The sequence below is a fragment of the Syngnathoides biaculeatus genome, chromosome 3 (assembly GCF_019802595.1).
Source record: "Syngnathoides biaculeatus isolate LvHL_M chromosome 3, ASM1980259v1, whole genome shotgun sequence".
NCBI lineage: Eukaryota > Metazoa > Chordata > Actinopteri > Syngnathiformes > Syngnathidae > Syngnathoides > Syngnathoides biaculeatus.
Genome location: NC_084642.1, coordinates 8674093 through 8689547, shown reverse-complemented (window position 1 = coordinate 8689547; position 15455 = coordinate 8674093). Strand labels below are relative to the sequence as shown.

Sequence of the window (15455 nt, the reverse complement as noted above, 5' to 3'; positions counted from 1 at the left end):
AATGAACATCTACAGGCAATGGTAACACTGGCAGCTTGATTTGAATTGTAAGACAGAGAGGGTTGGGATATATTTGCTCCAGGTGCAGAGAAATGAATGTTTGTGACATTGCAAGGCACGGCATCAGCCAGCAGACAGCTGTTTACTCCATCAGAAGATGTACATACGCACACACACACAGCTGCATAGCCAATTGAACTCCATCCATCCATCCATCCATCCATCCATCTTTCACCACTTTTCTGGGTCGGGTCACGGGGCAATAGCTTTAGCATGGATGGCCCCTTCCCTTTCCCCACCAGCTCTTCTGGGGGGATCCCAAGGCATTCCCAGGCCAGCCGAAAGATGTAGTCTCTCCAGCGTGTCTTGGGTTGTTCCCTGGGTCTCTTTCCGGTGGTATGTGCCCAGAACACCTCACTAGGGAAGCAACCGAATCAGATGCCCCAGCCACCTCATGGGGCTCCTCTCAATGCAGAGGAGCAGCGGCTCGACACCAAGCCCCTCCCGTTTGGCCAAGCTTCTCACCCTATCTCTAAGGGAGAGGCCGGACACCCTATGGAGGAAACTCATTACATTCGCTTGTGTCCGGGATTTGGTTCTTTCAGTCACACCACACACCCACAGCTTGTGACCATAGGTGAGGGTAGGAAGGTAGATTGACTGGTAAATTGAGAGCTTAACCTTTCGACTTAACTCTGTCTTTACCACAAAGGGCCGATATAAAACTCGCATCAATGCAGACACTGCACCGATCCGCTTGTCGAATTGCTCCGTTCTTCCCTCAACTTGTGAACAAGACCCCAAGATACTTGAACTCCTCCACTTGGGGTAGGATATCATTCCTGACCTGGAGAGGGTATGTCACCCTTTTCTGACTGAGGACTGGTTGCCCATCAGTCCAGTTAATGTTGGCGGTCACGGTTTGATGATGTCAACAGAACCACATCATCTGGAAAGAGCACAGATGCAATACAGAGGCCACCAAACTGGACCCCCCGTACGCTTCAGCTGTGCCTAGAAATTCTGTCCATAAACGTTATGAACAAAATCGGTGACAAAGGGCAGCCTTTTCCGCGTCCAACTCTCACCGGAAACGAGTCAGACTTACTGCCGGCAATGTGAACCAAACTCTGACACCAGTTGTACAGGGATCAAACTGCTCGTTTCGGGGTTTGGTGCCCCTTAGTCCCAAAGGAACACCACAGGTCTCCCTGAGGGACACGGTTGAATGCCCTTTCCAAGTTCACAAAACACATGTAGACTGGTTAAGCGAACTCTCTTGCACCCTCGAGGATCCTGCCGAGGGAATCGAGCTGGTCCGCTGTTCCACGGCCTTGATGAAAATCAAATTACTCCTCCAGAATTTGAGATTCGACTTACCAATAAACCCTTCTCTCCAGAACCCCTGAATAGACCTTACCAGGGAGGCTGAGGAGTGTGATCCCCCTGTAATTGGAACGCACCCTCCTCCAGCAACCCAGTCTGCCAATCTAGAGGTACTGTTCCCGATGTCCACGTGATGCTCCAGAGACGTGTTAACGAGGACAGCTCCACATCATCCAGAGCCTTTAGGAACTCTAGATGAACCTCACCCACCTCTGCGACCTTGCCATCAAAGACCTTTTTATCCACCTTGGTGACCTCAACCAGATAGATAGGAGACCCCACCTCAGAGAACCCAGACTCTGCTTCCTCATGGGAAGGCATATCAGTGCAATTGAGGAGTTCTTCGAAGTATTTTCCCCACCAACTGGTAACGTCCGAAGTCAAAGTCATAGCACCCCATCCTCACCAAACACGGCGTTGATGGTGCACCGCTTCCCCCTCCTTAGACGCTGGACAGTGGACAAGAATTTCCTCAAACCCGTCCCCGTCTTGAAGTCGTTCTCCATGGCCTCACCGAACTCCTCCCATGCCTGGGGACCAATCGCGCTCCTTGGATCAATATGCCTCAATATGCCTACATAGCTGTATTTTTCCAGGTTTATTTTTTTATTTTTTTTTTAGGGGACGACGACTTTAAGCACTAAAGCCGCAAAAAGTGAAGCGAAAGTAGAGGGAACCCTGTATATAGAAAAATAAAGCCTACTGATCTTTAGTCAATGAAATACATATGGAGATGTACTCTAAAGCATGTCGGTCAGTGATCTGTGAGTGAGTGAGAGAGAGAGAGAGAGAGAGAGATGGTGACATGTAAAGCTTGTTTTTTTGGTGTGGTTTTAGCTGTTTTTTGTTCATTTCAAAATCGCATCCTTTGCAGTTTTTAAATTGCATTCCACCACATTGCAATGTCGGTTGGAATTCAGTTAATCGTTCAGCCCTCGTAGCTGAGGAAAGGGTTCATAGAAAAAAAAACAAACATGAATAAACACGGGATTACTTTTTTTTATTTAATTTCTTTTTTTACATTGTTGCAGGGTCAGTATATCAACAATTGTAACGTTCTTAGCTATTACTTAAATTAATGTTAACATTTTTTTTTTTCCTTCTCCAAGAGTGAATCCATCCTTGTTTCTCCCAGTTCAAGGCTTTGGACCGTCCTCTGTGTTCTGTCTGCTACAAAGGAAATTCAGAGCTTCCCCGGACTTGTTTGAGCCGCACAGCCACAAGTGTATGTGATCAGTGGACTGTGAACAGTCCCTCGTCCTGCCGTGCTAACCTTGGCTCGCGGCCAGCCGCTGTATCCTGGGCAGCTGTGGCTGTAGGCTGCCACTCTGACAGCCAAGGCTCTGCCTCTTCCACTGCCCCCCCACCCCACCCCCTTTCCCCAGTGCCTTGCCCCGAGTTGATACTAGACCCCGCACGCATCCATCATGACTACATCCTTGCCTCCAAAGCTGCGGTCACAGTCACCTGGGATGTGGCACCGTGAGGCGACTTTTTAAATACTGTTGCGAGTGATTGGGAGGGCGGGTGAGCTCTGGCCTGCCTACTGCTACAGTAATCTGACAGTTATTTAGCCACCGGTGCTACTCGCACCCCGTGGCAGTGATGACAGCATGTGTTAGCGTCTTGAATGGATGTAGGCCACCAGTGTTTGATGAGGGGTCTGTGATTGATGATCTAACAGTTCCGAGGGAGCAAACACACGATTGACCATTATCCCTCCCGCCTCCCTTTTCTGTCTCTTCTCGGGCAGCCCTGCTAGCCTTTTCCTGCTTTACACCGGCAGTCATAACAATCAAACACGTGTAGAGGACTGATTAAATTGTCCGGTACCAGCAAGCGCTTTATTGCTTTCTTTTATTTAATTTTGTCTGTAGTTTGACGTCTTTTCCTGGTTCTGCTGCAGTGGGAAGGAAACGCTACTTATGTTAGTTGTGGCTGGAAAATCTATGAGTTGTGTGTGTGTGTGTTTGCACGATCTTCTCACAAGCTTTTGTTGTCATTGAGGCTGTTCATGGTGTGATTAACAGTGTGTGAGGCCTGGCAGCAGCACAATAGGGAATCTCAGAGAATTCCCTTCACACAGAGCAACCCTCCGCCGCCTTTGAAATTCCTCCATCACCATCTACTCACAAAAAAACGATGGATAATAAGATTTTTTTTCATTTTTTTATTTTATATTGAATTCAGAGGCTACGAGTTGGCCAAAATAAGTCTAGAAATGCAAGCCAACTGCTGTTCGCGATCTCCCCAGTGGTAGCTAATGCAGCTCGGGGAGTTGTTTGACTGAAGCACATAAGGATTTGGGATTAGGACAGTAACAGCGAGTGTCTTTTATTACTTTGGACTCAGAGTTTTCAAAAATCATGCTGTGGCCGATATTTAGACCTAAGCCTCTGAAGTAGATAACTGTCATGAAAAGGTACTGTTAAGCTGCAGGAGAAAAGAAAAAGCAATTTTTTTAAAGCTGCAGGCTCCTGTGAATGATGTCAGATTGCATCTTTCAGGTTTTTCTTCCACTTCTGTTAAACAACACCTAATACTTTGAATTATATTTTTAAATTGAAAAAGTTGTGGTATCCAACTAAAAAACATTTTCAAGTTTGATGCCGGTAGGCAATCATACAAGACACCTAGAAAATTCTTTTGTGTAACTGTGGAGTTCAAAGTTGTGTTGTTAGTGCTTGGGAGGGTCTAGTTACATCAAACATTATTAATATTGTTAACTTGACCTTATTGCACTAAGCAGCAAGTGTTTCGTTCCATCGCATTGACATCCATATTGAACTTATGGTCATATTCCTCCTCTTTGCCATCACTTCTGTCATTGTGTTGCGGCATCACAAGCCTCCCTGAAAAAAAGCCACAGAAGAAGCAAAACACAGGTGAAGTTACTCCTTGAAGGTCAAGTGTCATCCCTATAAACATTCTAAAATAGATATTGAAATGAAAAATACATATAAAATTATTCACTTCAATGAGTGGAGAGCGCGCCATCCATGCGCAAAGTTGCGGAAGTCTCATTCGACATCCAAGTGGTCGCCACATTGGCTGCATGTACTGTCCGGGGTGACGGCACGGAAATTCGCCATTGAAAACACGCTGTGTTCCCTACTGTGGGAGTCGCCCCTTCAGACACGGAAGCTCTTTTTGATGAAAACATCTCACAACTGAGTGAAGTGTCCGGGGCAATATTACCCTATTGTTTCGAGCCATATTTAGATGACACGCGGATCACAGCCAAACCACCTTCCCGTCCTATCCACCGCTGATAAACACTCACTTCCGTGGCGGACATGAGCCACCGCGGCGACGAGCCACCCTGGCCGACAAGGCCGGTAGCGATCCACAAGGCCTGTGGAGGCCGTCCTTCAGCGGCTGCTGCATGGAAGCCTTCCAACGCGCACATCGACACATTTATCAACCCTGATTTATGGATTACCCACCCCCCAACTATTCTTTTTTTTTTTTTTTTTTTGGAGCTGTATGCACACCTACCTGTCATTTGGAACCCACGAAGGTCTCCTCCTTTGCACTCGTGCAATCCATTTTTCACGACAAACCAGGTCTCTTCCAAACTATTGAAGGGTAAATTCATCCTCCGAGTGTTCAAGCAATGTCCAGCAATGCAACAAGCCGGCATTTTGGATAACACGAAGGAACAACAAGCTACCTTCCTGGAGGTAAAACTAATAGAAACAAATGAATCCACTTGAGGGCAGTCCTGCCAAGTACGTCACTTCCTGCAGATTCTCGAAAACAAATCCCTGAGAGGATTTTCATGACGGAATGACAAAAAGCTGTATAAGTCAAAATCATGTTTTGTGGTGAAAAAACGCATGGGTCCATGTCGGCTGCCGTTTTTTCATTAATAACATCCTAAAAATCATGCATTTCATGACAGTGGCACTTTAAAGTCCCTGTGAAGTGAAAATAAATGTCTTTACAATTTGACACACCACAGAGTGTTGTCAACAACGTTTTTGGCAAGTATGGAAAAATTAATCGTTGGCTCTCAAACCCTTCGGGCGTGTCTGCTGATTGCGTTGAACCCATGTCTTGTTCAGCTGTTAATTCTAATTTAAATACCGCTTCTGCGGCCCGGGAATGAATGCGACTTCATGTAACATATTTCCTGTGCGTACATTTAACTTCATGTTTGAGTCTCACAGATCTATCCACTTAAAGTCGCCGGTGGCTGGAATATATCCCACCAGGTTGTCGCAGGGCGATTCAATGCTGTGACAACTAGATGCTTTAAAGTGGCCACATCAGCGTGAAGCTTCAGTCCAGATGCTAGCTGTCAAGTGACACTTAAAAAAAAAAAAATCACCCTCCTCTTTTCTGCCTCTCTCAGTGTGACTTGTTTCTGCTCATAGCCTACAATGTGGCACTCTAAAGAAGCCTCATCAGCCTGAACTTAAAACAGAGAATTACATCTCTTGTAAACAATCGTCAACACTTAGCCTTTCAATCCACTGTCTTAATTATAATGCTAAATCACATCTTGCTGTCATATTACCCTTTACGCCACACAAATGCTGCAGCAACATGTAGACTGACATTGTTTTCTGACAGTTTTTTTCTTTCTTCATTATTGGGAAAGAACGACTAATATTAATGTGATGCTGGTTAGCTGAGAGGAGTTGAGAAGTCTCAATGAACAGTATTTCCATTAACCTGTCTTACACTACCCCGAAATAGCCAAAGCAGGTACACTAGAAGGAGAACCACGATGCCCACTCAATTGTTGCAATGTGACAATAATGGTAAAATTCTTACAGATTTTGCTGAATTATTTGATACTCTGTGTTTTAATTAAATACCATATTTTCCGCACAATAAGGCGCACCTAAGAGCCTTTAATTTTCTCAAAAGCCGACAGTGCGCCTTATAATCAAGTGCGCCTTATATATGGATCAATATAGAGCCCCAGCATGTCTCGCAATTACGGTAAGCAGCCGCCGACTCCATTTTCCCCTGTCAAAGATGGAGTGCGTGGTGCATTCTGGGAAAAATGACTGCGAAGCGTGCCCTTTCATTTCCATTTGTGTGTTTGTGTAAAGACCCCAAAATGACTCCTATACTACGGCACTGACTTTACCTCGGGGAAAATAATAAAACAGCTGTTCATTCATTTTGGACGTGAACGGAGTTGTCAGAACTCTGGTTTGTAATCTATTGATAAAGTTTGACTGAACTATCTGACTGTTTTTTTGACATTCCCTTTACCGCAGCTTCATCTAATGGATGCGTAATGTAACCCAGCCTCTACTGTAGCGTCTTTTCTATGCCCCTTATAATGCGGTCCGCCTTATAGATGAAAAACGTTTTGAAATAGGCCATTCATTGAAGGTGCGCCTTATAATCCGGTGCGTTTTATAGTGCGGAATATACGGTACATTGAAAAACACAATTACGCAGATTTTTTTCTTTTTGAATGGATTAATATCATTTCAAATAATTTCAATGGGATAAGATGATTTGAGATTTGTGTTTTTTTTTAGGCTGCACTACAAAAAAAAGGGGGAAAATTATGTTGCATTTTCGCTTCCATTTTCCTTTTGTGACTAAAAGTATACACAACTGCTCCTCCTACTCATTAAGGGTATGTCATAGGACTCAATTAGTGAAGTTGCTCAATAATGTGCTTAATATTGTGTGATCTCTTCCCCCAGGGTTTCACAGACAGCCCTCATTACGGCGATCATTTGAGTGACAGTCGATTAGTGTCCCATGAAGGATTGTCCCCGACACCTTTTATGAACTCCAACATAATGGGTAAGTAAATGATTCACTTCTGCTCACTCCTGTCATGCCCTTTGGTAGTGGAAAGACATTGAGTTAAAAAAAAAAAAAAAAAAAGCCTTGATGATGTGCGGGCACATCATTCATCTGAAGGGAGCAGTACTCGCTACTGGGATATTTTTTTCCTCTCTCCTGCTGTCTTTATTCCCTCCGTTAATCCCCTTCCCGTTACTGCAACTCCCTTTTCAGCTTTATGCGATGACCCTCCCCCAGGGTACAAGTCACACCATCAGTATAGCTTTCCATCATAAGAAGCTCTCTTGACCATCATATCGTCCCTGAGCAACGAACATTGTCAGCAGAGTGATGAAGATGTTTGAGGGGTTAAACAAGTGTATTGCATCAAAGATCATTGTACATAAGAACACTGGTCAACAACATTTTTTTTTTTTTTTTAGAGAAGAAGAATGAAGAGAGACTGTGCTTAGCTATTGTTAAGGAAGCATCTGCAGGTAGCCCTTGCTAGCGGTAAATTCCTCCTCAGCGTTGTTGCCTTTCTGCTCTTTCAAAGTTAGGAAAATACACCATGCCTTTTCCCTTAATGAACATAAGGCTGATATAAAGCCTACGTTGATTCTGATGCTTGATCCAAGTTTAGGATTACGTTGGTTAGTAAGTAATCATTCCATCTTGGCAACGATCGGTTGCTTGTTTTTTTTTTTGTTTTTCTTAACGAAAAAAAGTTGCATCGTGATCACTGTATCCATCATAGGGGGAAAACCATTCATGTGCCCTAAAATACAGGCTATGTTCTTAATAATGATCACCACGGTCGACCAACTGAAGCCCGGTGTTACTCCTTTCTATGATCTTTTCATGATGTTAAGCTTCGGTTCCATGGCAATCGCTTTTCTTTTGGCTGGACCAGTATGGCTGGTTTGCACGTGACGTCACGCTTGTTCTTCCGGGAACTTGACCGCCATTGTTCCAGACAACCAGACAGATGTCCATCGTCATGATGCCATATTTTTGTTGCGTCTACGGATGTGGAAATCGCGGAAACAGAGACGTTGGGAAGCGATTTTTCTGTGTTCCAAAGATTAGATTGCATGAAGGAGAACATACAATGGAGTTATTTAAAAAGAACGGCAACAAAAGTGGCTTGCAAATATACGACTTGCAGATCCGAACGAAGCTCGAGTACACAAAGCAAATGGTTGTTTGAAAGTCTCTGTATTCCTCGTGTCCGGATATTCTACTTCAGGGAAGTCTTTCTGATCCTTTGAAAGTACGTCCTTGTGGAAAGTATACGGATCGATATCTTCACAGAGTTTGATCTTCTGTACATATCTAGGTTTGGCGACATCATCGAGTGAATTAAAGTAGGCAGAAAACATCCGCCTCTTGCCGCTTACACGTGTCTGTGGATGTTGCCATGTGATGTCATCTGCAACGCCTAGCTTGTCTGTAGAAATGGCGGCGATTATCACGTGACTGCAACCCAAGAATAGCTAAAAAAAATCTGCTTTCTTCTTTTGGGCTATATTGTGTAAAACGGTTGGCGAAAAAGGCATATATACTCCCAGCGCACGAACACAGATAAGCAATATGCATTAGCTAAGCAGAAACACCATGGAAAATGGCGGACGAGACACAAGCGTCATAAAGTCGAAACGTTTTAGGTTGAGACCGTTATAACCTGAGGATTCCCTGTATTTTCCTTATAAAGTGGTACCTCTACTTACAAATGTCTCTAATAATGCTAAATTCAGGTTACGAAAAGCTTCCTCGCAAAAATATGGTCTATAGTTACGCAGGAAATTCATGATATGAAAGGAAAGAATAGGCATTGAATTCCCCAAATGCCATCAAACGTGAACATTCTGTATCTTGCATTGTGTGGTGCAATAGAGCCACTCTCCTATTGGCTATCGCAGTAGCATCCTCCTGGCATCACATTGGCTAGGAGGGACATTAATCTTTACCTGTGATGCACTTCTTGTACCTTGGTTTGTGTGGCGCGATCTCCCATTGAATGGGCTCTCACCGTAGCATCTTCCTGGCATCACATTTGGGAGGAGGGACGTCAGTCTTTACCCATGAAGCGGAATCACGCGAGTGCTGTCACAAGCTAACGCACATTGGAAAAGTATAACATTTGTTTGTGTTATTCAAGGTTCTTCACCATGGGTCCCAAGAAACTGTGGAATTAAGTTGTGTGCGTGCGTACGTTTGTACGTATATTTTCTCTTTGCTGTCAAAGTTTGCCTCTTCCACAAACCCCCATGATGCCTTTTGCTTGTCACTTTCCCTTCTCTTCCCATACTCGCACAACGCCCAAGGTAAATGAACACATTTTTTTTTAAATTATTCTTCTGTACTTTGAATGCTTTTTTTTTGGAGGTGTCTGTGTGAGGGCCGGGGGTTGGGTGTCTTGGAACGGATTAAGCTATTTACATGTAAAATGCACTTCTACTTCTGAAAAAAAAATCACATTACGAAACGACTTCTGGAATGGATTAATTTCATAAGCAGAGGTACTACTGAAATTTACCTCCTTTCGTTTAGCTCTCGGGTTTAACCTACTTAGCTTACTTGTCTGCTGTTGAAGACAGTGGGGAGAGTTGTCTGATATATTCAATAATGATTCAAAATGTTAACATTGCTAAGGTAGTAAATAGAGTTTAACAGTTTATTTAAACCCATATAGGGCGGCACGGTGGAGCAGCTGTAAAGCGTTGGCCTCACAGTTCTGAGGACCGGGGTTCAACCCCGGTCCCGCCTTTGTGGAGTTTGCATGTTCTGGTCGTGCCTGTGTGGGTTTTCTCCGGGCGCTCAGGTTTCCTCCCACATCCCAAAAATATGCATCATTAATTGCCCCTAGGTGTGACTGTGAGTGCGGCTGTTTGTATCTATATGCCCTGCGATTGGCTGGCAACCAGTTCAGGGTGTACCCCGCCTCCTGCCCGTCGACAGCTGGGATAGGCTCCAGCACTCTCGCGACCCTTGTGAGGATAAGTGCCGAAGAAAATGGATGGATGGATTGAACACATATGGTTGATGCAAATCTAGTATGCATCTTTAGAATCCCCCTCAATACGCTTTATGGCCATTACATAACTGCTGCGTTGGAAATTTACAGTCACGTTCCAACCCGGTGTGACCCTGACATATTACACAGGCAGCTTTGGCTCTGCATACTAACTAATCATCTTAATGCTGTCATCAACTTGCACAAATAGGCACATGAATCACACGTCCGCATGGGAACTCAACGTGACTACCTGAGCGAGAGATGTTCTATGTTGTGTCAACGGTAGACGTACAACTTGTGAACAGTTCTGTATGACTAGACAGGCTCCGGTCGCACAGGATTCCTTTAGTGTGGACTACCAGTTTTCTACTAAAAAAACATGAAAAGAAACGTTGTCTACCATTTAGAGCTACAGTTGTCAATTTAAAAAAAAAATATATATCATATTGTCCCTTCGATGTAATAGTCATCAAGTAAACGTGGATTTGTCTTATTGAACAATAAAATATGCACGTGAGATGCAGGTGTTGTCCACTTGGGGTCACCATCCTTCCATCCAATGTCTCGGCTGCTTATCCTCACAAGGGTCACGAGTGTTGGAGTCTATCCCAGTTATATTCGGGTAGGAGGCGGGGGACACCCTGAACTGGTCGCCAACATCATGTTTCACATACAATGGAACCTCTACTTATGAAATTAATTCGTTCTGGAAGTTGTTACGTAATGTGATTTTTATTTTTTTACAAGTAGAAGTGCTTTTTACATATAAATAGCCTACTCCGTTCCAAGCCCCCACCCCCATATAAGCATTAAAAGTACATAATGTAAAGAATAATAAAAATTATGTTCATTTACCTTTGACGTTGGGTGACTATGCGAGGAGAAGGGTGAGTGAGAAGCAAAAGGCATCGTCGAGGAGGGAAGAGGAGGCAAACATGTAAATGAATATACGCACGTCCACAACGTCATTCCACTAAAGTTTCTTAGGGCACATGGTGACGAAAGATGAATAAACTTGCAAAAAAAACCACAAACTAAAAACTCACGAAAAACTTGTACTATACCAATGTGCGCTAGCATGTGACAGCATGTGAAAGCGCGAGCAAGATTTGGTGACGATGAAGTGTTGAAGGTAAACGAAAAGCATCATGGGTAAAGATTGACATCCCGCGTAGCCAATGGGATGCGAGGAAGATGCTACGGCGATAGCCAATGAGAGAGTGGCTCTATCGCGCCACACGAACCAAGATACAGGATATTTACGTTGAGTAGAATTTGTAGGTTGCGACTCCAGCGGCTATTTTTGCCTTTTGTATCATGAAGTTTCCTTCGTAGCAAGAGCCATTTAGTAACCTGAATTTTTCATTACTAGAAACGTTCATAAGTAGAGGTACCAATGTATTAACATCTGTGACTTTGAGTCTTTGTGGCTTTAAAACGTGTGGCCTGGCCTGGTCACTGACATGAGGTGTCTGCAAATGAGATTATAGAATCGGCTGTGACTGGTTGTCTGCCTTTTGCAAACACGAACAAAATATTCTTTTCAATACCTGTGCTTCAGTTTTGGCCACAGCGACTTGTGAATGAATCTTCTATTGTGTGTTTTGTTACCCTTCTTTTCTATAATGCATTTGAAAGTGCACCAGCAGCTGTGCTTACCTTTGACACATTATAGGGGAAAAAGGTGATCTAACTAGGAGTGGTGGACTACATTAAATTAGATGACATCAGTAACTTGTGGTGACGAGCATAGATGTGCTTTTCTGGTACATTAGTTCCGCTTCGCAGTAGACACATTCCATGTTCTTACTTTTTTTTTTAGTGTGAAATTATTTTTTTTTTACAAACTCTTTCCTCCTTGTCCGCCACCATGTCACCAGTTTATTTCGCCACAGAGTGGTGCGTTAGCCTGCAGTAGTTAATGGAAAAATTATCAGTACAGATTTTCAAATACCGTAATTTCCACCTGATTATAAGCCTCACCCAGTACATTTGTAAAGGAAATATCATTTGGTACACACACAAGAGCTGCACCTGTGTAAAAGCCGCAAGTGCCCACATTGAAACACGAGATATTTACGGTACACAGAAAGAATTTCTAAAGTTTTAATATCTTATCTTAGCTTAACATAGCAACAACACGGTAGCACGAACAGGGCTAAAAAAAAAAACATATTGGTAAAAAAAAAAAAAAAAAAAGAGCCACTGCAGCTACGCAGTACCAATACGGTAGCACAGCACTAACAGAGACGTTTAAAAAAAACATGCCTAAATCACTGAGACTCGGCAGTAACACAGCAGCATCACGCTAGCACAGCGCTAACGCTAGCGCAACACTTACAGGGCTGGTTAAAAAAAAAAAAACATTCCGGTAAAAATCACTGCCTTTGCACATATATTCCACCGGTCTCACTCTTACCTTTTCCGCTCGAGTGCCCCCTTACGGGTGTTAGAAAAAATGCACAAATTAGCCGCATCACCGCATAAGCCACAGGGTTGAAAGTATGTGAAAAAAGTCGCGTCTTATGGGCCGGAAATTATGGTAGTTTTGCTTCAACATTTTAAAAAAGAGTTAGCAGCTGAAAATATTCATTTAACCACACCTGAGTAAATACTTATTATTTTCCAAAGCTAGAGGGAGAACCAGCAGTGGGATGAATGAGATGTGATTCCAGAGCTGAGGGTTTCACACTACTGCTTTAAATACTCACTGACCTGAAGTCGGGCTTATATGTTATGTACCAACTTCTTGTCTGTTGTGTGAACTCTAGGTGCAACTTTGGAGGGTTTTTTTTTTCCTGAAATTGTCCGACCTTAAGGGCATTTCAGCTTTAATTATCATATGTTACACTCACTTTGAAACACTTTTTTGTCCTCTCCAGCTGTTAGTGCAAGCAGAATGGGGAATCTGCATCCCCTTTATACCAGAACAGTTTTACTGGGTCACAGTGGAGTTTTTGAGCGTCCGCTGTGATTTCTTCGTATTTTAATTGAAGTTTTATTGAGGATCAGAGTCAATCAGTCGAACAGAATAGAATTTCTAGAGGCGTGAGGGAGACAAAAAAGAAAACAAAACTGTAAACAGAATGAGAAAACAAAATTATTCTATATCTACAGCAAAGAAACAAATATTGATGTTGGTTGAGATTATACCACTGCACCTTGTGAAGGAAGAAGAGGATAAGATAGGACAGGAGAAGAACTGTGCAAGACAAGAATCGTGAGCCCGACTATACAACTGGAATGTGGTGGGACTGACCAACTGAATTATAGAAGTGTGTACAACGAGAACATAATTGGGGTGAAACTGAAGAATTTCACTTTAGTTTAAAACACAGTCAAAGTTGTATTATCAGTAAATTAAGAAAGAACAAGCTCAGGAGGAGTGACAAATTTATGACATTATAAACATTTGCTTTACTAGAAATGATTCTTAATGCACCAAAATGCGTATGGTGCTTGGCGGTTTCTGCTCATAACATTTTGTTTTTGTCCAAATGGCACTTGTTTTAACGCAAATGCAATTCAAGGCAAATTTTCTTTAAATAGAGCATTTCTATGGAAGTAAATATGTGCCACCAGGATTTGAATTTGAAATGTAAAGTGATCACATTTTCAATAGTTTGATTTCAGTGTAACTCTTCAATGTTAACAATTCAACTGGCTACGATTCGCTGTCTGAAATTCACTGTCTGTGCCACCAGACAGGGTTACTTCAGGTCAGAACCAAACAGCCAGCCAATCCAGTTACGCTTTCTTCGTATGTGACGTCATGTGACTAAGAAAGCATAATGTAACATAAAGCCGGTTGAATTTCAGACAGCAAATTGTAGCCAGTTGAATTGTTAACATTGAAAATTAGACTGAAATACAACTATTGAAAATGTGATAAATGTACATTTCAAATTCAAATCCTGTTATCTGTGGCATTTCAAATTCAAATCCTGGTGGCACATATTTACTTCCATACATTTCATACACAAGGTAACGCTTTATGGTTTATGACTAAAAGGTTTTTCAAATAAAGGGTAAAAGACATTGAAAGAATGAAGTACCGAGGAGCCAAATACAGTTTGAAATCATTTAAAAACAAACTAAAATTACTGAAAACATAGAGTGCAAGAAAGATCATCTAAAAATGGAAAGACACTCTAGAATAATCATAATACGCAAGAGTTAAAAAAGTACTTTTTTTTAAAGCTGGACATAAATAACTAAACAAATACACAAATTGTGTCCACATTAATTGCTTTAGATGATGGTTTCTTCCATGAATTGTTGTTGAACCTTCGTTTTGCAAGAACGATTTTTAAGTGACAAGCACAAAATGCACATATACTGTGTATCTCCAGGTCATATGACAGGAACACAGTGTTGCAAATGGAGGACGAGGCGATGTGGTGCACTACAGTTTAGAGGATGGAGCCGGTCATTATGCTGAGCTGCAGGGTGTGCTTATCTATTACCGAGGTCAGTGGAGCATGAAGAGCTGAAGACGCGCTGAAAGAGCGTAAATCCGTTTTCTCCATCCCCATGCCGCCCACATCATACGCGTCCCCAACCTCGTGCCTCTCTTGGCCCGTCTTGGCCTCACCCGGCCTTTCCCTCCTCAGGCCCTGGCCCCCAGCAGTTGACTGGGGAGGCGGGCCAGCTGCAGAGGATCAGCTGTAGTCTCAATAGGACTCAAGGGATCGGGGGCTGCGTCTTTATAGTGGAAATAACTCAGATTTTACCAAGATATGATGACTTAATGGGCCAGGAGGAATCAGCTGCAGAGGTCACTGGCTCATTGTTGTTATGACTGCAAAGTAGTGTATTTTACATTTTTAATTTTGTTTTTGAATTTGCTATGTAGTCTCATTTGAAATTTGTCGAAAATGAGTCCAAACACTCAAGATCTGTATTCATTGATCCAGCCAAAAGAGCACCAGTATGAGCTACCAATGCATGCTTCAAACACCTGCAGACACCACTAAGATGGAAGAGATGCTGTCTTGAGCACTAAATTTAAGCATTAAGGCTGTATTACGTCAAAGTCGTATGGGAGTTTTATTACATGCCACAATAATCATGACTGAAATAATAGTAACTATACAGTAGTGGGTTCTTGGCTTCTGTAATAATTGCAATGTTTAAAGGCTCAGGGAATTGTTGCATTAAATTCGACCCACCACACAATACATATTGTTTGACAGTAATACTTATTGGTAAGTATGTTTGTGATTTCATATGTTCAGTACATGTCGTGACAAAGAAAAGCATAGCGAGTTTGTTGCTGAAATGGATG

General features: G+C 42.7%; 1 protein-coding gene across 1 annotated transcript in view; it reads left to right on the top strand.

Moving 5' to 3' along the window:
* The window catches only part of tcf12 (transcription factor 12), a 104323-nt gene that overhangs the window by 15046 nt on the left and 73822 nt on the right, over window positions 1-15455 (top strand). Inside the window, exon 5 of the mRNA XM_061814097.1 lies at window positions 7065-7167. Coding sequence (XP_061670081.1) covers window positions 7065-7167 — 103 coding nt within the window. The remainder of the gene's footprint in view (window positions 1-7064; window positions 7168-15455) is intronic.